Genomic DNA, 23817 nt, shown 5'->3' with positions numbered 1-23817 from the left:
TAGGACAATTATCTGAGCAAGCACCCACGCCAGCAAAAGGTTGCCCGACACGTGCTTTTCGATAACGTAATGTATATAAAAGGTGGCAATGATTTATTTATTATAGTCAGCAAAATGTCTTGGGTAAATCAGTATTTAAGCACGGGCAACCATGGCTCTATACAATATGACGGAGGTGTTTTATATCCGGGACCTGAGGAAGACATTTAAATGGCGGAAAGAATTCCATTAACAAAAGGCAAACGTACGTTTCCAGCGTTTGTCGACTTAGTGAAAGCTTTTGACAGTGCTGACTGGAATACTCTCTTTCAAATTCTGAAAGTGGTAGGGGTAAAATACGGGGAAGGAAAGGCTATTTACAATTTGTACAGGAACCAGATGGCAGTTATAAGAGTCGGGGGCATGAAAGGTATGCAGTGGTTGAGAAGGGAGTGACAAGGGTTGTAGCCTATACATGATGCTATTCAATCTGTATATTGAGCAAGCAGTAAGGGAAACCAAAGAAAAATTTGGAGTAGGTATTAAAATCCATGGAGAAGAAATAAAAACTTTGAGGTTTGCCGATGACATGGTAATTCTGCCAGAGACAGCAAAGCACCCGGAAAAGCAATTGAATGGAATGGACAGTGTCTTGAAAGGAGGATATAAAATGAATGTCAACAAAAGCAAAACGAGGATAATTGAATTTAGTCGAATTAAATCAGGTGATGCTGAGGGAATTAGATTAGGAAACGAGACACTTAAATAGTAGATGAGTTTTGGTATTTGGGGAGCAAAATAACTGATGATGGTCAAAGTGGAGAGGATATAAAATGTGGACTGGCTATGACAAGGAAAGCGTACTGAAGAAGGGAAATTTGTATAGATTTAAGTGTCAGCAAGTCTTTTCTGAAAGTACGAGGGCTATCCACAAAGTACATTACGTTTTGGAATTAAAAATAAATAAAGTATTGGAATTTTTTTTTATTATATACAGATGAAAACCACACTTAAATACTACTTTTCTACGTAGTTGCCATTTAAATTAAGGCACTTAAACAAGTGTAATTTCAAATGTAACAATTATAATTTATTTTTATTTCTTGTAATAATTGACAATAAAATATACATTGTACAGATTCTTGTCTTTTATTTAATAATCAATATTATACATTTGGAGTAATTGAAAGAAAGCCAGAGGATACGGCTTTTTTTAAATCATCAAACTTTCTCCACCTAATTGTACGTACACGAATTTCTTTAAAATCTGGGTGAGAACAAATAACTGGTTCAGAATTTGAAATTAACAATAACGGAGTACGTCTTAATATAGCGTCTCCTTTGTACTTTACTCTAATATTACAAGCAATACCCTCACACACTTTTTTAAAATCTTCAATTGCACCCTCCTCTAAAGAAATTTCATTATCAACAATGACACGTCTATTAACAGCATCTTGTAATGCAAACTGATTTGTTTTATTATTACAACGTCCAATGTGGCCAACATTTAAACCAAGTGAAATTATACAATCAAAAAACCAATTTTTGCCGCTATTGGGTGGACCAACAATACATAATGTGTTTAATTTTTTATTTGGTACATATACACTATTACCTTCAAATTCTTGCCATTGATACAATCCTTTTTTATTGAACCAAGATACAAGATTTGTTAAAAATTTAGTAACCTCGTCAGTATCATCTGCACCATAAAAGTTTATTTAGCCAAGCAAGAGAATCCTGAAGAGTATAATAGTACTCCCAAACATTTGTGGAATGAGAATAAAAAATATTATCTTCTGAACCAGAACACAATAAATTTTCTATACCATGTAAATCCAATTCATTTATGGTTTTTTTATACAATTCCAAACCCATATCGAAAAATCGTTTGAATTTAGGGTCAATCAAATTAATAAAATATGGATGAGCAGATGGTATTACATTCACTAAATTTTCTGGTGGTGTACAATTGTATGACATTAATATGGAAAGTACCTTTTTTGCCGTCGTTTCAGGGTTGCACCTTTGGTAGTCAGAGATTGGCTTGCGCTTTGTATGAGGCCATTTACGTGAGCCATCTCTGGTGAGTTCTTGTTGCAACTGATCATTAATTCGAGGGTTTTCCCTTTCCAATACTGAGAGGGATCCCTCGATGAAACTGACTCATTGTACAATTTCAAATTCACCAGGCACTCTCTTATGGGTTCCTCTAATCCAAACTTGTCCCCGACTTGGCCTTTTTTGCAAGAAGAAATATATGAGTATATTGAACCAGTCGAGGTCGGACATGGCTGTGATTGCTCTCCTTCGTCGTGGACATTTCTTAATTCTGGTGGCAATAAATGGGTCAACCCTAAATCGGCATCTACATCGTCTAGAGGAGTATGTGCAATCGTGGACGAGGTGGATGTGGTCGTCATCATGTTTCCATATGATAATTTCTCCAGGGTAGACTGATGCGATAGAAGCAATTCGTCTACCAAATTCATCAATATCGTTCGGTCCTCTGATGACAATGACGTCAGTGTAATACCATCGTTCTGAGATTTCAGATATTCGCAAAAGTTCTGGCAACCAAACGATAATTGTGAACAGGAATTTTCGAATTTCGTCAAACAATTCAAAATGGTGAATATGTATGTTCCTAAGGGTCCATCGGTTGCTCCCAACTGACAGTGCAATCTCGTAGCAATCCAAATGAAGATTTTCAGGGTTGGATTCGTCAGGTGAGCTTGAACCAGCGTGAAGATGGACTGAAAGATTTCCGTCAGCGTCTCCATTAGAGGTCTGCAAGTAATAAACCAGGTAAATCATCGTCGTCGTCTTCGGAATCAAATACTTGGCTTAATGAGCCACCACAACGTACACTTCTGAATAAAGGACAATTGGCACAGAACATGCACCAAAGGCTATATTGCTTAATTTGTGGAGGACAAATTACACCATTTGAAAAATATGGTGGCTTGGTAACCATATTAATTTTCATATCAGTTAGAAGTGGTTGTAGTAGCGGATTTTGCCAGGAATCTGATAATTTATATAAGCAATTTTCACAAATGGTAAATACGAATTGCTTATAAGTAATTTCATAAAAAAACATTTTAATTTTAAATCGACTTTGCCAGAATGTAGTAGTATCGAAGAAAGACATTGTGGTTAAAGCGAGTGTCTCCCATGGAACTGGAATTCCAGCTCTTATTTTGGAAGCTGCTTCTATTGCATCATTTACAATTTCGTTTATCATTGGGACATTTTCACTTCCATCAAAAATATAGCATTCTGGCAGTCTATATGAATTCAGCATGAAACTGAATTTTGAATATCTGAATTCCAGTAAAATATCATCTCGTATGGTTTGTGGTACTTCTAATTGATACATATCTAAAGCATTTGTAAGTCTTCCACAAACAGCAATTCGTGCAAGTTTGTACAAAGTGTCCATTATACAGAAATGTACTTACTGTTTCTGGGAGCTCGTCACACACAATAGACTTTTTCGAGGTGTAGTCAGAGGACATACTGTGAAGACAACAATTTTACGCCCCTTATATACTAGATTGGTTGCTAAGCAATTTCAGTTATCAATACTTACATTTCTATCACTCCAGATTACATTACCGAACAGCACGTGTTGGGCAACCTTTTGCTGGCGTGGGTGCTTGCTCAGATAATTGTCCTAAAAGGACAAATTATCTCGGCGGGACAGTGACGCCGCCATCGCGACCTTGGGACCCGGGGGCCCCATTTTTTTTTATCAGTTGCTGACCCTCATGAATCGAAACATGACTGCGTCACGTCGTTTCATGATTCGAGGGTCAGCAACTGATAAACGACGTAGGGGACCGCACCGCCACTTCCCAGCAAATTAGGGACACTGTTGCTCCTGGGGTATCGGCAAGGACCATTCGCAACCGTCTCCATGAAGCTGGGCTACGGTCCCGCACACTGTTAGGCCGTCTTCCGTTCATGCCCCAACATCGTGCAGCCTGCCTCCAGTGGTGTCGCGACAGGCGTGAATGGAGGGACGAATGGAGACGTTTCGTCTTCAGCGATGAGAGTCGCTTCTGCCTTGGTGCCAATGATGGTCGTATGCGTGTTTGGCGCCGTGCAGGTGAGCGCCACAATCAGGACTGCATACGACCAAGGCACACAGGGGCAACACCCGGCATCATGGTGTGGGGAGCGATCTCCTACACTGGCCGTACACCACTGGTGATCGTCGAGGGGACACTGAATAGTGCACGGTACATCCAAACCGTCATCGAACCCATCGTTCTACCATTCCTAGACCGGCAAGGGAACTTGCTGTTCCAACAGCACAACGCACGTCCGCATGTATCCCGTGCCACCCAACGTGCTCTAGAAGGTGTAAGTCAACTACCCTGGCCAGCAAGATCTCCGGATCTGTCCCCCATTGAGCATGTTTGGGACTGGATGAAGCGTCGTCTCACGCGGTCTGCACGTCCGGCACGAACGCTGGTCCAACTGAGGCGCCAGGTGGAAATGGCATGGCAAGCCGTTCCACAGGACTACATCCAGCATCTCTACGATTGTCTCCATGGGAGAATAGCAGCCTGCATTGCTGCGAAAGGTGGATATACACTGTACTAGTGCCGACATTGTGCATGCTCTGTTGCCTGTGTCTATGTGCCTGTGGTTCTGTCAGTGTGATCATGTGATGTATCTGACCCCAGGAATGTGTCAATAAAGTTTCCCCTTCCTGGGACAATGAATTCACGGTGTTCTTATTTCAATTTCCAGGAGTGTAGTTTGGACAAGAAGAGAATAGAAGGTATCGAAATGTGGTGCTACAGAAGAATGCTAATGATTAGATGGGTAGATCACATAACTAATGAGGAAGTATTGAATAGGATTGGGGAGAAGAGAAGTTTGTGGCACAACTTGACCAGAAGAAGGGATCGGTTGGTAGGACGTGTTCTGAGCCATCAAGATATCACCAATTTAGTATTGGAGGGCAGCGTGGAGGGTAAAAATCGTAGGGGGAGACCAAGAGATGAATACACTAAGCAGATTCAGAAGGATGTAGGTTGCAGTAGGTACTGGGAGATGAAGAAGCTTGCACAGGATAGAGTAGCATGGAGAGCTGCATCAAACCAGTCTCACGACTGAAGACCACAACAACAACAACAACAACAACAACAAATTCAATATCATCCAATATTATAAAGGTAAGATTTTTTTTCTTAGCCTGCCTGAATTTATATGGTCTATGCCAGTAGTAAACCACCTGTTACTGATAACTATTACCTGATCCGACATATGTGCAGAGTGGCACCTGCCAGAATTTGTAACTTTTTATCTGCATACTTGAGCATCTGAGCTCTCACTTGTCAAATGTATTCCAGTCATGTTATTACTCACTGTGCACTCATATTCTCATTGTCATTCAGTAACCAATTAAAAGTTAGTTATTTATGACTGTATTTCCTTGTGTTTCTAGTTAGAACAGATACAGGGCATTTTATGTTATTCACTTCAGGACTGTCCATTTTTGTAGCAATGGAACTGTGGGTGATAGAGCATTGTGTGTGTGTATGATACCGTTCTCCTAAATGCTGAGTCCATTGTTGCAATGTGGCAAATATTTTGTACCCGATTTCAGTGCACACCTCCAAGTCAAAATACCACTATAAGGTGTGTTATTGGTTCCAGAACAGCAGCAAATATTGTCAAGAAGAACCCATGAGATCCTGATTAAAAATGCCAGGAACCTGATAACATCTCCACTGTGAAAGAGGCAATCATTAGGGCTTCCAAAAATGAGAAGATGACCCAAATACAATGGCGTATATGACCGATGAGGTATACTTTCACTTAAATGTTTCATTTTACAAACAACAATTGTTTTTGTGCCCCTGAACAGCCTTACCTAGTTCACAAAAGATCTCTCCACTCCACACGTGCAACTCAGTGATATGCTGTAGCCGCTGTTAATCAGGTCTTCTTTTTCTGGGGTGGAGAGCATAACAGATACAACGGAATCTGAATGTTACATACTCAAGATAAAGACATTCTGATGGAATTATAGAGACAATGGATAAACACAGGGGGTGCTTATTTTCAACACGATTGTGCAACAGTGCACACTGCAAATGCACCCATGCCAGTTGTGATGAATGTTTTCCCCTGCCTGTCACCAGACTTGTCCATTTGTGACATTCTTATGTGGCTATTTGATAAAAAGCATCTATGTTAACAAACCCCAAAGTTGAATGGAGGTGAAAACTGCCATTAAAGATGAGGTGGCTCTGACTGACCAATGCCATATGGCTCAAGATATGAAAATTGGAGATATGTACCATAAATGACCATGTAAATCAAACAGAAGTTAACTTTTAATCTTGTATTAAAAAAAAACAACATATTACCACTCATTTGAAAACTGTACGTTTCCTTTAGGTCACCCTGTTGCTTTGACTTAGTGGTTAAGTACCCTGGTTATAAACCCAAAATGTAAAAAATGACCAACCATTTGGGTTTTGAGCTACTGTTGATACTACGACCTTTTTGACTACTATGCAACTTTTGCCTCTGACAATACTTTGTGTACAAGAAAAAGTCCAATAAAACCATAGTTCGGATTCCATATCAGTCTGATGCTTGTACCACACTGTAATGGAAGTGATTAACACCACATACTGGAAATGAACGTATTTTTTACAATGCAATCAGAGTGTACACACTTTTATTGTTCCAAGATCACGAGTTTCAACATCCTTATGCTATGATTATGAGCTCCCTGCCGCCGCTGGATAAGCAGCAACCAGCAGCAAGTCGCAATCTTAGCTCACTTATTTGTTTTATAGTTTAATTCTTACTTTCTTTGCGTGTTTTTAGGTACTTGCATAGTTTAATTCACAAATTTTGGGAGTATTAGAGTATCTGAGAGTTGTAGAATCGCATTTTAGTACCCATATAGTGTAAATTCGCTTAGTCGTCAGTTATCTGTTTGTTTTGAACAGCTTGTGAGATAAAAGAGAGGGAAAAAAATTGCTAGGGATGGATAGGGGCTGTGCCTGTTGTGTATGGATTCAGGGGGGATTGGCCACCATCCGTAAACAGCTGGAAGCTGTATTGGCCGTGGTCGACAGGCTCCAGGCTGTTGCCCTGGGCCGCGGTGACATTGGGACACCCGAGGAGAGTGCTTTGGCGCCTCTGGAACCTGTAGCATCGCCTGGGATCTCTGATGCCACTGCGCCCTCGAATTCGGACATCCCTGCTGGTCGACACTTGCCTGACGGTGATTGGCGAACTGTGGCGGGGTCGTGAATCCCTGGGCGGAAGGCGAAAGTTGGTGCTGGCCGCAAGGCTGTAACCTTATGCCTCCATAACAGGTTTGAGGTACTGCCCACTGCTGAAAGTACTTCTGAGCCAGCAAGGGTGGCCTCGCCTGTTGCGTCAGTGGCCGGTCTTCCTAAGAGGTCCGCACAAGCGCAGAGGGTGGGATTGCTTGTCACTGGGAGCTCCAATGTTAGGCGGGTAATGGAGCCCCCTGGGGATATGGCAGCTAAGGATGCTAAGAAAGCCAGTGTGCACTCTGTGTGCATACCGGGGGAGTCCTCCAAGATATGGAAAAGGTCCTTCCAGAAGCCATGAAGGGTACAGGGTGCAGCCAACTTCAGGTGGTGGCTCATGTCGGCACAAATGACATGTGTCGCTATGGATCGGAAGAGATTCTCTCTGGTTTCCGGCAGCTATCTGAGTTGGTGAAGACTGCCAGTTTTGCTAGCGAGATGAAGGCAGAGCTCACCATCTGCAGCATCATCGATAGGACTGATTGCAGACCTTTGGTACAGAGCCGAGTGGAGGGTCTGAATCAGAGGCTCAGACAGTTCTATGACTGTGTAGGCTACAGATTCCTCGACTTGCGCCATAAGGTGGTGGGGTTTCAGGTTCCGCTAAATAGGTCAGGTGTCCACTACACACAGGAGGCAGCTACACGGGTAGCAGGGGCTGTGTGAGTGTGGGCAGTTTTTTAGGTTAGACAGTCTCAGGAAAGGTCAACAAGGGCTCCAGTCTCAAACGGTACAGGGCAAAGAAACAATGAGAATCGACCAAGCAACAATCGGTACTGTAGTTGTAAATTGTTGTAGCTATGTTGGAAAAGTACAAAAGCTTCAAATGCTGAGAAAAAGCACTGAAGCTGAAATCGTTATAGGAACAGAAAGCTGGCTTAAGTCAGAGGTAAACTCTGTCGAAATTTTTACAGAGGCGCAAACCGTGTTCAGAAAGGATAGATTAAATAAAGAAGACAGTAGGAAGTTTGTTTCTGTTGAGAGTAGTTTATCTTCTAGTGAAGTTGAAATAGATAGTTCCTGAGAATTACTAGGGGTAGAGGTTATTGTAGTGGACTGACCCGACAGTCAATCCACTATGACTTGTAGCCGAATAGCACGCGATTAAGCTCACACAGGCTGGCGTGAGGTCTGGAACAAGTCAGAGAAATAAGACTAGCCAAACAAGCGTAACTGGTAGAATACTTAACTTTAATCCACAATTGGTGAACATCGCTCTTGTTGATACATTATATAATCTCAATATAAACTGGTCATGGCGTCTTGCTAGGTCGTAGCAAATGATGTAGCTGAAGGCTATGCTAACTATCGTCTTGGCAAATGAGAGCGTATTTGTCAGTGTAGCTTCGCTAGCAAGTCGGCTGTACAACTGGGGCGAGTGCTAGGACGTCTCTTTAGACCTGCCGTGTGGCGGCGCTCTGTCTGCAATCACTGACAGTGGCGACACGCGGGTCCGACGTATACTAGCGGACCGCGGCCGATTTAAAGGCTACCACCTAGCAAGTGTGGTGTCTGGTGGTGACACCACAGTTATACCCAACAGTCGTACCAAAATAATAATTGGCTCCTTCTATTGACCCCCGATTCAGATGATATAATAACTGAACAGTTTAAAGAAAAGTTGAATCTCATTACAAATAAGTGCCCCAGTCATAGAGTTATAATTGGTGGAGACTTCAGTCTACCCTCGAGTTGTTGGCGAAAATATATGTTCAAAGCCGGTGGTAGACAGAAAACATCTTCTGAAATTGTACTAAATGCTTTCTCTGAGAATTACTTTGAACAATTAGTTCACAAGCCCACACGAATTGTAAATGGTTGCGAAAACACACTTGATCTCTTAGCCACAAATAATCCAGATCTAATAGAGAGTGTCATGACGGATACAGGGATTAGTGAACACAAGGTCACCGTAGTGAGGCTCAAAGCCATACCAACCAAAACCACTAAAAATAAATGTAAAATATATCTATTTAAAACAGCAGATAAAAATTCGCTTGATGCTTTTCTAAGAGTGTGTCTCCATTCCTTCCAAGCTAATTATGTACGTGTAGACCAGATATGGCTCAAATTCACAGATCAGTATTGACAGCAATAGATAGATTCATACTGCATAAGTTAATAAGAGACAGTACTGATCCATCATGGTACACAAAACATGTCAGAACACTGTTGCAGAAGCAACAAAAAAAGCATGCCAAATTCAGAAGAACACAAAATCCCCAAGACTGGCTAAGTTTCACGGAAGCTCAAAATTTAGTGTGGATGTCATTGCAAGATGCTTTTAATAGTTTCCACAATGAAACATTGTCTCAAAATACAGTAGAAAACCCAAAGAGATTCTGGTTGTATGTTAAGTAAGTACACCAGTGGTAGAAAACAGTCAATACCATCACTGCGCGATAGCGATGGAAATGTTACCGATGATGGTGCCACTAAAGCAGAGTTATTAAATACAGTTTTCCATAATTCCTTCACGAAAGAAGATGAAGTAAATATTCCAGAATTCGAAACCAGGTCAGCTATTAGCATGAGTGACATAAAAGTAGATATCTTAGGTGCTGCGAAACAACTCAAATCACTTACGAAAGGCAAATCTTCTGGTCCAGATGGTATACCAATCAGATTCCTTTCAGAGTATGCAGGCACAATAGCACCTTTCTTAGCAATCATATACAATCACTCACTTGACAAAAGGTCTGTTCCTATAGACTGGAAAGTAGCACAGGTCACACCAATATTCAAGAAAGGAAATAGTAGTAACCCATTGAATTACAGACCCATATCACTGACCACAGTTTGCAGTAGGATTTTGGAGCATATACTGTACTCAAACATTATGAATCACCTTGAAGAAAATGACTTATTGATACATAACCAACACACATTCAAAAACGTTGTTCTTGTGCAACACAGCAAGCTCTTTATTCCCATGAAGTAATGAGTGCTGTTGGCAAGGGATCTCAGATCGATTCCATATTCCTAGATTTCCAGAAGGCTTTTGATACCGTTCCTCCAAGTGACTATTAATCAGATTGCATGCATATGGATTATCATCTCAGTTGTGGACTGGATTCGTGATTTCCCCTCAGAGAGGTCACAGTTCGTAGTGATAAGATGGTAAATCACTGAGTAGAACAGAAGTGATATCTGGTGTTCTGCAAGGTAGTGTCATAGGCCCTCTGCTGTTCCTGATTTACATAAATGATCTAGGAGATAATCCGGGCAGCCCCCTTACATTTTTTACAGATGACACTGTAATTTACAGTCTAGTAAAATAATCGGCTGATCAATTCCAATTACAAAATGATCTAGAGAGAATTTCTGTATGGTGCGAAAAGTGGCAATTGGCACTAAACAAAGAAAAGTGCAAGGTCTTCCACATGGGTACTAAAAGAAATCCGATAAATTCTGGGTATACGATAAATCGCACAAATCTAAGGGCTGTCAATTCAACTAAATACCTAGGAATTACAATTACGAGCAACTTAAATTGGTTAGACGACATAGATAATATTGTGGGGAAGGCGAAACAAAGACTGCGCTTTGTTGGTAGAACACTTAGAAGAAGAGACAGTCTACATTACAGTTGTCCGTCCTCTGCTGGAATATTGCTGCGTGGTGTGGGATCCTTACCAGGTAGGATTGACAGAGGACATCGAAAAAGTGCAAAGAAGGGCAGCTCGTTTCATGTTATCGTGCAACAGGCGTGAGAATGTCACTGATATGATACGCGAGTTGGGGTGGCAGTCACTGAAACAAAAGCGGTTTTCTTTGTGGCGAGATCTATTTATGAAATTTTAATCACCAATTTTCTCTTCCTAATGTCAAAATATTTTGTTGACATCCACCTACATAGGGAGAAATGATCATAATAATAAAATAACAGAAATCAGAGCTCAAACGAAAAGATTTAGGTGTTCCTTTTTTCCCACGTGCCATTCGAGAGCAGTACAAAAACGGTTCGATGAACCCTCTGCCAGGCACTTAAGTATGAATTGCAGATTAACCATGTAGGTGTGGATGTTATTTGATCTAAGGGGAAAACAAAGATGCTAAAGGGTGACTGGGGGGTTGGAGGAAGACTACAAACTGTATCATGCATTATATAAAATAAATTCCATATACCTTATGAACTTGTTATAAAAAGGCCAAAATTACACATACCTTATGGAACTTTACATTACATGAAATCAAAATCATAAAAGTCACTCCCCACACATAGTTATCATGATTAAAATCCAGTTGATAAAATGTGCACAATTGATAAAATCCTTGTACCAACCATGGATGTTAGCAGCAAATGTGACTGTCACAAGCTTGCCGCACAGCACTATGCTGTTGGCGGAGTTCTAACAGAGGCAGCAGACAAGCTACAAAGTCGCCTATCTCGCCACTGGAGGGCATGTGTAGTACAAGCTAAAGATCACATGCTGTGGTTACGAACAACAAATAGTGTTGCACCAGAAGTAAAGATAAATTTTTCAAAGTGCCCATTATAACAATTAGGAATATCACCTGACCATACAAATAAAATTACCACAAGCTTATGGTCCATACAAAATCTGTAGTAATCACAGGCTGTGTGCCTTACATATTGTGTGCATAAGCACACAGTGTCTACTAACTTTTATCTATGGGGGCAAATACTGATATGTAAATATAAACATCTCTGTCTTCCTAGTTGAACTTCACTGGTCACTTTAGTCTAACTTCATGGCCATTCGGATGTGCGTATTAGTTGTTGACAAGATGTGAAAGATAGGTGGCAGTCCTTTTTTTGTATAGCGTATGGTGTGTTGTTAAATGTGTGACTGCACAAATTAAAAAATGAATATACATCTCTAAAGCTGTTATTATTAATATCAATATACCAAATGAAAAGAATGTCAATATACCAAATGAAAAGAATCCACAGATCCTTCTGCACCATGTAGGAACCATTCATATCTCAAGATGACTGCACCAGTACATAGAAGGAGACACAATTTACATACAAAATCGAGGTAAGATCAAATAAAAATTTAAAACTTTCTGACTGACATTAAGATTTTTGTTCTAATCTGTCAACTTTTATCTTCAGCTTTTTACACAGTTGAAGGATAATGAGTCAAACCAGCTCCCTGTTAAAGTGAGGTTTGCAACAAACACTATAATTTTATGTTATCTTGAAAGGTGAATAGGGATCAGAAAACCAAGAACTGGCTGGGTGAGCAAACCACAGACAAAATGATGAAAGCAAGGTTTGTTTTCCTGTAAATTAGTTTGACAAGCATTTGAAGAAGAATAAGAAGAAAAAGCAGAAACAGACACATTGTATTCTAACTAAATGGGACTTAACCCACAAACTTTCTTAGAGCTCTTTGTTCGATTACATGTAAAACAACCATCATAAAACTGTTTTTGCATATGCCATTGAGTAACTTACTTCTGCAGATCTGTGCACCCTCCAGTTTATATTGCTGAATTTCTATATCTTTTCTCTTCAAAATTTCATATAACTGTGTTACTCTACCCTGCAGCTCTTTTACCATTAGTGCCAAAGGAACTGTTACTTCTTGCATAAACTGAAAAGCAAATTTTGTAGACATATAACAAGTGAAGCAACAGAATATCAGTGACTGTGTTATTGCAAGACACTAAAATTTATTTTACAATGTAATGTGCAAAGAGAAACTCCAATTCTAGAACACCCCACAATAAATAATTCAGTCAGATGACAAAAATTTTATTTTCTATTTACAGTTCCCAATACACTTTATAGTTTGAATTTATAATTAAATATGGTGGAGTAGGTAGTATTATCATATCTTTAATTTACTTTCAACACACTGAAATATGAATGAGGTACTGCATGATGTTGGTTGAAATACAAATCATTTTGTTGCATTATTGAGTGGTTGACAGGCACATAAGCATGACTGAAATCACTGAGGAGCCTTCTGGCAGTGTCTTTTTTTGGAGGGAGTGGGGCGAATCGCTTGGCTGCAGTGTCCTATTCATCTACATTGTCCAATCACTGTGGCAGTGAGAGAATGTGTGTGTGTGTGTGTGTGTGTGTGTGTGTGTGTGTGTGTGTGCAGAGGGAGGGGCCAAAGCACATGTGTGCTTTTAGGGTTCTGTGTCTCAATTGACATTGTTGTCCATCCTCCCATCCAAATGTTCAAACTATTTTTCTCAGGAACCGGTATACATATCAAGTTGAAATTTATGTCCCATACTAATATCTATGGTGTCTTGGTGGTATAATGAACATTAACTTCTAAGTCAATGCACTTCAAATATATTGCCAATTATGTCACATATTATGATATTTGCAAACTCAGTTATGAAAGATGCATATATGGAGTTTGAAGCGACAAATGAAAATTTGTACCAAGGCCAGGATTTGAACCTGGGTCTCCTGCTCTCTAGGCAGATGCACTGGCCATTATGCCACCCTGGCACAGCGGCTTTACACAACTGCACGGTCCTGAATAGCATGCCTCCCTCTTTAATCCAAACCCCATTCACACCTCAGCCCACTGGTTTTCCCACTCAGCTCGCAAAGCATTGCAGAGGCTCTTGAACTGTACTGGAACAGAACTTCAGCATCGAAGGAACCGTGGGATTCTGCCTGAAACCCAGGCATAGATACTTTTACTCAAATAAAACTATACGGTTCCAGAGACCTTTCCAAATCTCAAACATCTATGATGTGTTTATGCAGACTGAAGCAATGAATGAAAATTTTTACCGAGGCTGGAATTCAAACCCAGGTCTCCTGCTCAGCAAGCCGATGCGCTGACCACTTTGCCACTCACGAACAATGGCTTTCCGTTACTGCACAGACTACCATAGCAAGCCTCCCTCCTCAATCAAATTCCCATTCACACTCAGTCCACTTGGTTTCCCCCTAACACTATCAGAGAGGCTCTCCAGTTGTATTGGAATAGCATCAAAGCAGGCCTAAAGCAATGATAAATGCTCTAAAATCACAACAGCAAAACAACATCTGTCTCTGTGAGCACGATTACTATACATCATAAACATTGAAGTATCTTGATAAGATTGATATTAGATTTTGTAAATAATACTTGCTGGTCACAGAGCGAGTCCCAACAAAAAGGATGTCAACTACTACGGGCAGTCAAAATTATAATTATCACCTTGAAAAAATAAAGCTATATAAATAATGTTTTGTTTATTTGAAGGTTTGTAGTGCTGGTGAATACTGAAACCCTTCACACCACAGCACCTACACAATGACTACACGTTATTAATGGTTTGCGCCATTTTTCTTTAGATTCTCTAATGTCCTGGTATGCTGTTGTGGCGTGTAGATTTCAATACATACTAGGGATGCAGACACATACCAGAAAAGAAACACACAATTATGTCAATGTTAAAAAATATATCAGCTCAACCACTTGTTTATAGTGTAAAACACTAATATTGACGCGTTTCGGAAGTCAAGCTTCCATCATCAGAACAATAAAAAGTAAAAGAACCTGTTAAAACTCGCTAAATTGGAACATGCACCAGGCACCATAAAACTGATAATAAAATTAAAACATCGTGGCTACTTTCCTTGTTGCAGCCGTGTCTTCCAAGGTGCATCTCAACATAGTCATCAAAATATAAAAAACTCTAAAATGGTGTTGCCTATGGTGTTCAACATCTAACCACATGGCTCTCTCCTCTATCGTCGTAAACAGCCCGTGGGTCTTCGTTGATACCACACACCACATAGCCAAACATGACACTGAAACGCGAGTAAGCTCATGCGCAAGTAAACAAGGAAGTCACAGAGATGTCTAACAAACAGATAACATAGACATGTTCCAAGGACCTCATGAAATGATGGTATCCTGCCAATTGCTAAAAATGTAGTTACAAAAAGAAACAAGTGAAATGTTTGAAAAGGTTATTTGTATCACCAGTTAGCTGTTCATTCAGTGTGTTCTGATTATCCACGCTATGTATCGTAATTTCCAGGTGTTCTAGTAGATCCAGCTATTTGCCTTTGTGCTGTCTATGTAAAATAATGAGATCCTGATCTATTCCCAATATGGGGTGTCCTGTTTCCCAAAAGTGTGTGGCTACAGCTGACTTTTCGAAATTATTAAGCCGGAAAGCATCGCTATGGCCTACATAGCTTGCCTTGCACGTGTTACACTGAATTTTATAGATCCTCGCTCCATCATATTTATCGCTTTTCTGCTGTAAATTATTTCTTAGTTTAAACCGCAGCATATTATTGGTCTAAAAAGCGGTATCAACTTTAAAAGGTTTGAAAATGTTAGCCACTTTTTGCGAAATATCACCGAAGTATGGTACTGTAACTCTCATAACATTATTTGCGGTATTCTTCCTTGCATTCGCGCGCTGTTTCTGTCATATTAATTTATTGACAACGTTCTGGTGATACCCATTAGCTCTGGCTGTTGTTTCACGATGTTCAGCTCAGTCATTCTGTCTTCTTCATTCATAGGGACTCTAAAGGCTGTATCTATCAAAGATCTAAAAGCAGAAAGTTTCTGGCTATTAGGATGGCAGGAATTATTTTCTATCAACACATCAGTTGTGGTTGGTTTCCTAAATATTTTAAAAACATGTCTACCATTTTGTTTCCTAATACTTGTTGTTGTTGTTGTGGTGGTCTTCAGTCCTGAGACTGGTTTGATGCAGCTGTCCATGCTACTCTATCCTGTGCAAGCTTCTTCATCTCCCAGTACCTACTGCAGCCTACATCCTTCTGAATCTGCTTAGTGTATTCATCTCTTGGTCTCCCTCTATGATTTTTACCCTCCACGCTGCCCTCCAATACTAAATTGGTGATCCCTAGATGTCTCAGAACATGTCCTACCAACAAATATCCAAATAAATTTTACTATGATCATACATTTAAAGTTTTATTCCATGTCATTAAGACCACTGCAAAGTGCCAAGAATATATGCAGAAACAAGTTCTCCATTCATCAGTTACACAAAAGCATCTGACAATAATTGCAAGATTTCTTTCTTTTTTGCCAGCACAGAAAGTGAATGCTGTTTGTACAGTCCATCCAGTATACTGATGGGTCATAATTTACACAACATTTAATAAACCCATAGCACTTTTTATTTGAGGGGTGTCACACAGATTAATTATGCCATCAATATTATTCAACTTACCCCTTTATGCCATGGTTAAAATATGGATAGCAGAAATGAAATCAAGCTGTCACAGGAAACAATAAATAATATTTTATTTACCAATGACCACAGATATTAGCAATTACAGATTATAATGTGTAAAAATGTGATTACTAATCACACAAAAGTTTAAGATATGCACATTTATGAATTGAGAAATCTAGATCCACAAAACGTGCTCTGGCAATCAAGTGAGCAATAAAAAGTGCCATGGCAACACAGTGATGCATGACACAGTAATATGGATAAAGTACACTTGCAAACCACGCATATATAGTGGGCAGAGCTGAAAACAGAGTGGTCCTTCCAAAGTTGGAGGTTCTGTGCCATTTCCCTTCACACAGGTGAATCAAGCCGACTGCCTTCTGTTTCAGCTACAAGTGTTTGAAATATTTGTTTACAGAAATCTTCAGTAATTTTCATGTTGCTGGATGGTTCAGAGGGATTAGAAACACAGGGAAGAATAAAAATGTTTAAAATCAGTGCTATCTTTATGAATGCATGGGAAGAGAATGCCCAAATTCATAACAGTGAATTCTGTATAAACACACATTGGTGTTTAGTGTGATATTGTAGTTTAACGAGGATAAAACTCTCAGACTGGATGGAAAAGCCTTAATAACGACTGTAAATTTGAATATCACTATGGAGAGCAAGAAAAAAGTTTCTTGGTAGTATGCAGCACACGAAATAAACTAAGAAAATCAAAATGTGTATTTTTAGCTTAACAACAAAAATATGACATATGAACTAAAATATTAATAAATAATTTTACTGTCAATAAAATGGAAGTAACTCTTAAATAACAGTAATTTTTACTCTGAAAAGTTTTCATTACTGGATTAAAGAAAATACCTCTTGTGTTCATTTCGTCACAAGTAAACCTTATCTTCATTTTGACAAGCCTAAAAATAACTTCTTTTGATAACACATGCAATAGTATTTGCAAAAAAAGTTTCTCCATGTGAAATGTAAAGTACCTCAGAACACTCAGCTTTAGAGACCATTTGCTGTCTTTTATCCAATGAGCAGCTTCTTTGTTTCCTCACTGCTTCTTAACAATAGTACTAAACATTCCAAATGTTCAGCTATGCTTTAGTCAAATGATTGCCTCTTCCAACTAGTTCCAGCTCCTACAGCAGTAACTGAGACTACTGGAGGGAGTGCACTTATTGGAAACTTTGACTTGTTCATCAGCTAACCACATCCGCTGACTAGCTCTAACAATGGGTGGCATTTACCATGTGTTGTGCCTCTCTGCCAGTAGCATACCCTCTCAAGATGCAGGTTATCATCCCTATGGACTGCAGTCCTCACACTACCCTTTTATAACACACATACTGGTATGAAAGTTCCCAACATGGCGCCCTATCATTGGAAAGCACTAATGACACCACTACTGGTCTCTTTCACACTATATTGCCATGAATGAATGGGTCCCAGGGGCATGCCTGAAACAGTGACAATCTCTTTCTATGCAAGACCAACTATTGGTGAATTTCTGGTCTGTTTGTGGTGGGCAAGATACATAATCTGCCAATTCACTCGGTGCTTTCTACTGTATCCACAAACTACAGTAACAGCACTTTATACGACAAGGCTCGTCAGATCGCAACGCCTGTTACACTCCGCTCTGCTGAGGATGACACACCAGACAGCGGACAAACCCTGTGGCTCTGTTTATGGTTACTTGGTGCCAACCAGGGGTCTGCGGAGTGACGTAAGTATGCCTGCACTGTGATGCACCACCAGCTTTGTGTATTTGCTTGCTAGACTTCATCACATTACACTGCAGCTGCATCACTGCTGATGCCTCTTGCCTTCTCCACAGAATTGCTATGAATTATTGTGTTGGCTGGTTGGTTGGATTAAAAGAGGGGGAAAGGGACCAGACTACGAGGTCATCAGTCCCTTCTTTCGAATAAAACAAACGAGACTGACAACTCAAAACGGAATGAAATGAAAAATCACAAGAACGATGAAGGGCAATAAACATATAAATGGACAAAAGGGGACATGAAAACCACAGAAACGCAAGAAACTGGATGAAGAGATTAAAACAACAAAGCAGATTACCATGAGAATAAAAAAGGAGAAGCCAGCCACTCTGCAGCACATTAAAACATCCACCCTAGAACCACTAGGGTGGAGGACACAGAGGGACAAAGGACATGTGCTAAAAATAAGATCAAACTATAAAACCCACCCTCACAAATAAAACATAAAACTAAATCAGCCAATGAGGCGTTGCCAGATAAAATTAGTGGCAACAAGTCCAGTAACCCAAGATTTCATCATTGGGCAGTCAAAGTGGGACGGTGCACCAGAATATGGGGCACTGTCAACCAGGCGCTGCAACGACACTGAGGCGGGTCTTCACGGTGCAGGAGGTAACAGTGGGTCACTCAAGTGTGGCCAATGCAGAGCTGGTAGAGAACAACTGATTCCACGCGAGAGGCCCGTGTGGAAGACTTCAACACGTTCGCAGTCTCCTTAATGACACGCAGTTTGTTGTGTGTACTTCTATGCCATTCCATCTCTCAAAGTCAAAAAACCCTACAGTGTAAGTCAGAATGCAGGTCAGGTTCAGAGATGCCTATCTCCAGAAGTGGTTTCTGCATAGCCTGTTTGGGCAGCCTGTCGGCAAGTTCATTGCCTGAGATGCAGACGTGTCCTGAGATCCACAAAAAAAACCACTGAATGATGGGAATGGTCCAGGGCATAGATGCACTCCTGGATGGGTGCTACCAAAGGATGGCAAGGGTAGCACTGGTCGATAGCTTGTAAGCTGCTCAAGGAGTCAGTGCACGGAAGAAACGATTCCCCAGGGCATGAACGGATATACTGAAGTGCACAAGAGATGGCCACCAGCTCTGCAGTGAATAGACTGCAGCCATCAGGCAAGGAGTGCTGTTCAAAGTGGCTTCTGTGGACATAGGCGAAGCCAACACGACCATCAGCCATCGAGCCATCAGTGTAAACCACTTCAGAGCCCCGGAACACATCAAGAATGGAGAGGAAGTTGACAGCAGAGAGCGGCAGGAGTAATTGAGTCCTTTGGGTCATGCGAAAGGTCCAGATGAATCTGCGGCCTAGGTGTACACCATGGAGATGTATGTGGACGGACCTGGATGGAAGAGGGTAAAAGGGAAGGACTCCATTTCTGACAGAAGGGATCGCACACAAACCACAATCGTTAGCCCTGACCTGGGCCGCTGATGCGGGAGATGAACGGAAGATGAACTGCTGCGGGTGGAAAGAGGAGATGGTAATTCGGATGCTCAGGAGGACTAGGAATGTGTGCAACTTAACTGGTGAGCAGTTTAGCATGTCGGATCTACAATGGAGGGACTCCGGCCTCCACCAGGACACTGGTCACCGAACTCGTTCTAAAAGCTCCCGTCGTTAGGCGAATGCCACATTGGTGCAGCGGGTCGAGTACACGCAACGCTGAGGGTGCCGCCAAACCATAAACCAGACTCCCATAGGCGGGATTGAACAAGGACTTTGTAGAGCTGCAGCAGAGTAGAGCGATCTGCACCCCAGTTGGTGTTGCTCAAGCAGCGAAGGGCACTGAGCTGTTGCCAGCACTTTCGCTTAAGCTGACAAAGATGAAGTAGCCAAGTCAAGGCGTTGAAAAGCAGTCCTAAGAATTGATATGACTCCACTACAGTGAGTGGACTGTCATGAAGGTAAAGTTCTGTTTCCGGCTGAACAGTACGACACCGATAGAAGTGCATGACACACGATTTACTGGCCAAAAACAGGAAGCCGTGGGTGAGAGCCCATGACTGTGCCTTGGGGATGGCCCCCTGTAGGCACCACTCAGCAACACCAATACTGGTGGAGCAGTACGAAATGGAGAAGTCGTCTGCAAACAGAGAGTGAGACGGACGGCCCCACAGCTGCTGATAGATCATTAATGGCCACTAAAAATAGTGATACACTCAATACAGAATCCTACGGGACCACATTCTCCTGGATGTGGAGAGAACTATGGGAGGCACCAACTTGGACACAGAAAGTATGGAGTGACAGGAAATTCTGGATAAAAATCAGGAGCGGACCTCAGAGACCCCACCCTTATAATGTGGCAAGGATATGATGTCGCCAGGTGGCTTCATATGCTTTGTGTGGATCAAAAAAGACTGCAACAAGGTGTCGGCATCTGGAAAAGGTTGTTCGGATGGCAGACTCGAGGGACACAAGATTATCAGTGGTAGAGCACTTCTGGTGGAAGCCGCCCTGACATGGAGCCAGTAGGCCACGTGACTCCAAGACCCAACCCAAAATAGGTGGTGTGGGAGCAACAGGGAGGGAAGTGGCCTCCACCATAAAGGAGGCAGGTGTAATCTTCCGGTTCTGAGAGGCGACAGGAATTCAAGGAACTCATGGGGCGACAACTGTTCTTGTAGTGGCGGCATATGAGGAGGTCATAGCCACAGGATGAGGGCACTCAAATTTCCTCTTAGCCTCAGTGTAGGTCAGTCGGTCCAGGGTCTTATATTCCACGATTTTCCCCTCTTTCTGTAAAATCCTGCAGTCTGTCAAGCAAGGTGAATGATGCTCTCCGCAGTTGACACAGTTGGGAGGCAGGGCACACGGTGTATTGGGATGCGATGGACATCCACAGCATCGACAGATGGGGCTGGAAGTACAGCGAGAAGACATATGGCCGAACTTCCAGCACTTAAAGCACCTCATCGGAGTAGGGATATATGGCTTGACATCACAGCGGTAGACCATCACCTTGACCTTCTAGGGTAAAGGAAAATTGTACTGAAATGCAGGAGGATCTGCAACGAATTGACGCACGGTGCAGGGAATGGCAATTGAATCTCAATGTAGACAAGTGTAATGTGCTGCAAATACATAGAAAGAAAGATCCTCTATCATTTAGCTACAATATAGCAGGTCAGCAACTGGAAGCAGTTAATTCCACAAATTACATTGGAGTAGGCATTAGGAGTGATTTAAAATGGAACAGCCATATAAAATTAATCGTCGGTAAAGCAGTCTGAAACCAAAGGAAGTAGGTTACAGTACACTTGTTCGCCCACTGCTTGAATACTGCTCACCGGTGTGGGATCCGTACCAGATAGGATTGATATAGAAGAGATAGACAAGATCCGAAGGAGAGCAGTGCGCTTCGTTACAGGATCATTTAGTAATCGCGAAAGCATTACGGAGATGATAGATAAACTCCAGTGGAAAACTCTGCAAGAGTGATGCTCAGTAGCTCGGTACCGGCTTTTGTTGAAGTTTCGAGAACATACCTTCACCGAGGAGTCAAGAAGTATATTTCTCCCTCCTACGTATATCTCGCGAAGAGACCATGAGGATAAAATCAGAGAGATTAGAGCACACACAGAGGCATACCAACAATCTTTCTTTCCACGAACAATATGAGACAGGAATAGAAGGGAGGACCGATAGAGGTACTCAAAGTACCCTCCGCCACACACCATCAGGTGGCTTGCGGAGTATGGATGCAGATGTAGATGTAGAATGTATCACCACTGAAGGCCAAGATGAAGGCACCGGTGGCAACCTGATTATCCCTCGGATCCCGATGGTCATGCCGGACGAAATGAACACCTCGCTGCTCTACATCGGCACACAGCTCGTCGTCAGACTGAGGTCCCTGTGGAATATAATGCCCTGGACCATATTGAAGCTTTTATCAGGCATGATGGTAACAGAAACATCCCCCAACTTGCCACAAGCGAGTAATGCCCGTGACTGGGCAGAGGATGCTGTTTTTATCAAAACGGACCTAGAGCGCATTTTGGACAAGCCCACCACCTCCCCAAACTTGTCCTCCAAATGCTCCACAGAAAACTGAGGCCTCATCGACATGAAAGATTCCCCAACAACTCTCATACATACGATGTACAGGGGATAATAAGCTTCACTGCCATCCTTAACCTGGAGTTCCTACCGTGGTGTGGTCAGGGAAGGGAATGACTTGCGGTCATATTTCTTAGCATTAAAGTTAGACTTTGCCCACTTAGAGACTGCTGGCAGTGACCACCAGCAAGAGATGACATAATTCGCTTCATGGCGTGTCATCCGACCTGATGCCACACACTCCGACCAGGTACCCTCCCCATGGGTGCCACCCAGCCGCAGCAAAGGCCACCTGGAAAGACGGCCATTGCTGAGAGTCCCAATGTCCCAGGATGACGAGCATCTATTCCTCGGCATATGTGGGGAGTTAACAGCGCAGGCATCAGCAGAGCGATCCCTGTGTTGTCAGGGGGTTACAACCAACAGGGTATACGCAGCCCCACCACAACGGACTGGCTACCGTGCTGGATATGAGGTGCAAAGAAGTCCATGGTCATCGTTGGCACAGAAAGTGACACTGCACAGTGCATGGTGTAAAACTCACCCAGGAAGGTGTCCTCACCTAAGAGATGGAGAATGGGCGGGACTGCAATGCGACAATGAGAAACTGGGCTAAAGATCTCAATGCACAATGGACACGATGCACCATGTAAGGCGCCCTTCCCCAATTGGCTCTTCGGGAAAATTTTGAAAAATGGAGATCAAATCCTACAAGGGACCATCTCATAAAGGCCTAAATGTGTGAGACTCCTTTTAGTTGCCTCTTACGACAGGCAGGAATACCTCGGGCCTGTTCTAGCCCCCGGACCCGCAGGGGGGTCTCACTTGGTGTTGACGACCATGATTGGACTTGGTCCTGTGCACTGTGTAAACTATTTTTGTGTCTTTTGTTCAATAAAAATAACCTGCACCATGTCATAACACCTTTGTGTGAGGGAATGTATTTAGTGTCTTGTCAGTAACACACAGGCACTTCCCAAAATTGGTGGTACACAGTATGAAGCAAGTTGTGTGACCCAGAGGATGTTACAAGGTGTCTAACTATAGGGCAGGTGCTTTAGTGGTTGGATGTCTTTGGGCTCCTTAATGTCTTTGGGTTCCTAAAGCAAAACAAAAACATGATACCAGGTTGTAGCACATTTCGATCTTCCCTGTATTGCCATGTAATTTTTCTTCCTTCAGCAATCTTCTGTAGATCTATAAGATCAAGAGCATGGCCATAAAGCAATGACGGTAAATACTGTGATCATGATATATCAAAGTAAATACACACTCCATTCGATCAGAAAGCTTTATGAACAGCACAATTTTAAAAACAGGTAACTAATGACATAACCTAAAAATATAATGAAGTTTGGCTATATTGAGCACATATATAGGTCATGCAAAAAAGCACTACTCCAAGAAGTTTGTTTTACGAAATAGAGTGATCAAATGCTGAAAGGAACTACCATTTCAAAAAGTATCAGGACTGTCTGTGCAGTATACA

General features: G+C 41.8%; 1 protein-coding gene and 1 non-coding gene across 2 annotated transcripts in view; both read right to left on the bottom strand.

The window, feature by feature from the left end:
- Window positions 1–23817, bottom strand: part of LOC126188177 (non-homologous end-joining factor 1-like) — a 137145-nt gene that overhangs the window by 78812 nt on the left and 34516 nt on the right. The window contains exon 3 of the mRNA XM_049929698.1: window positions 12730–12868. Coding sequence (XP_049785655.1) covers window positions 12730–12868 — 139 coding nt within the window. The remainder of the gene's footprint in view (window positions 1–12729; window positions 12869–23817) is intronic.
- Window positions 13675–13746, bottom strand: Trnas-aga (transfer RNA serine (anticodon AGA)). The gene has a single exon. It is a non-coding gene; the product is annotated as a tRNA-Ser (tRNA).

The sequence above is a fragment of the Schistocerca cancellata genome, chromosome 5 (assembly GCF_023864275.1).
Source record: "Schistocerca cancellata isolate TAMUIC-IGC-003103 chromosome 5, iqSchCanc2.1, whole genome shotgun sequence".
Lineage (NCBI taxonomy): Eukaryota > Metazoa > Arthropoda > Insecta > Orthoptera > Acrididae > Schistocerca > Schistocerca cancellata.
Note: the sequence above shows the minus strand (reverse complement) of the source record. Positions and strands in the feature narration are given on the sequence as shown.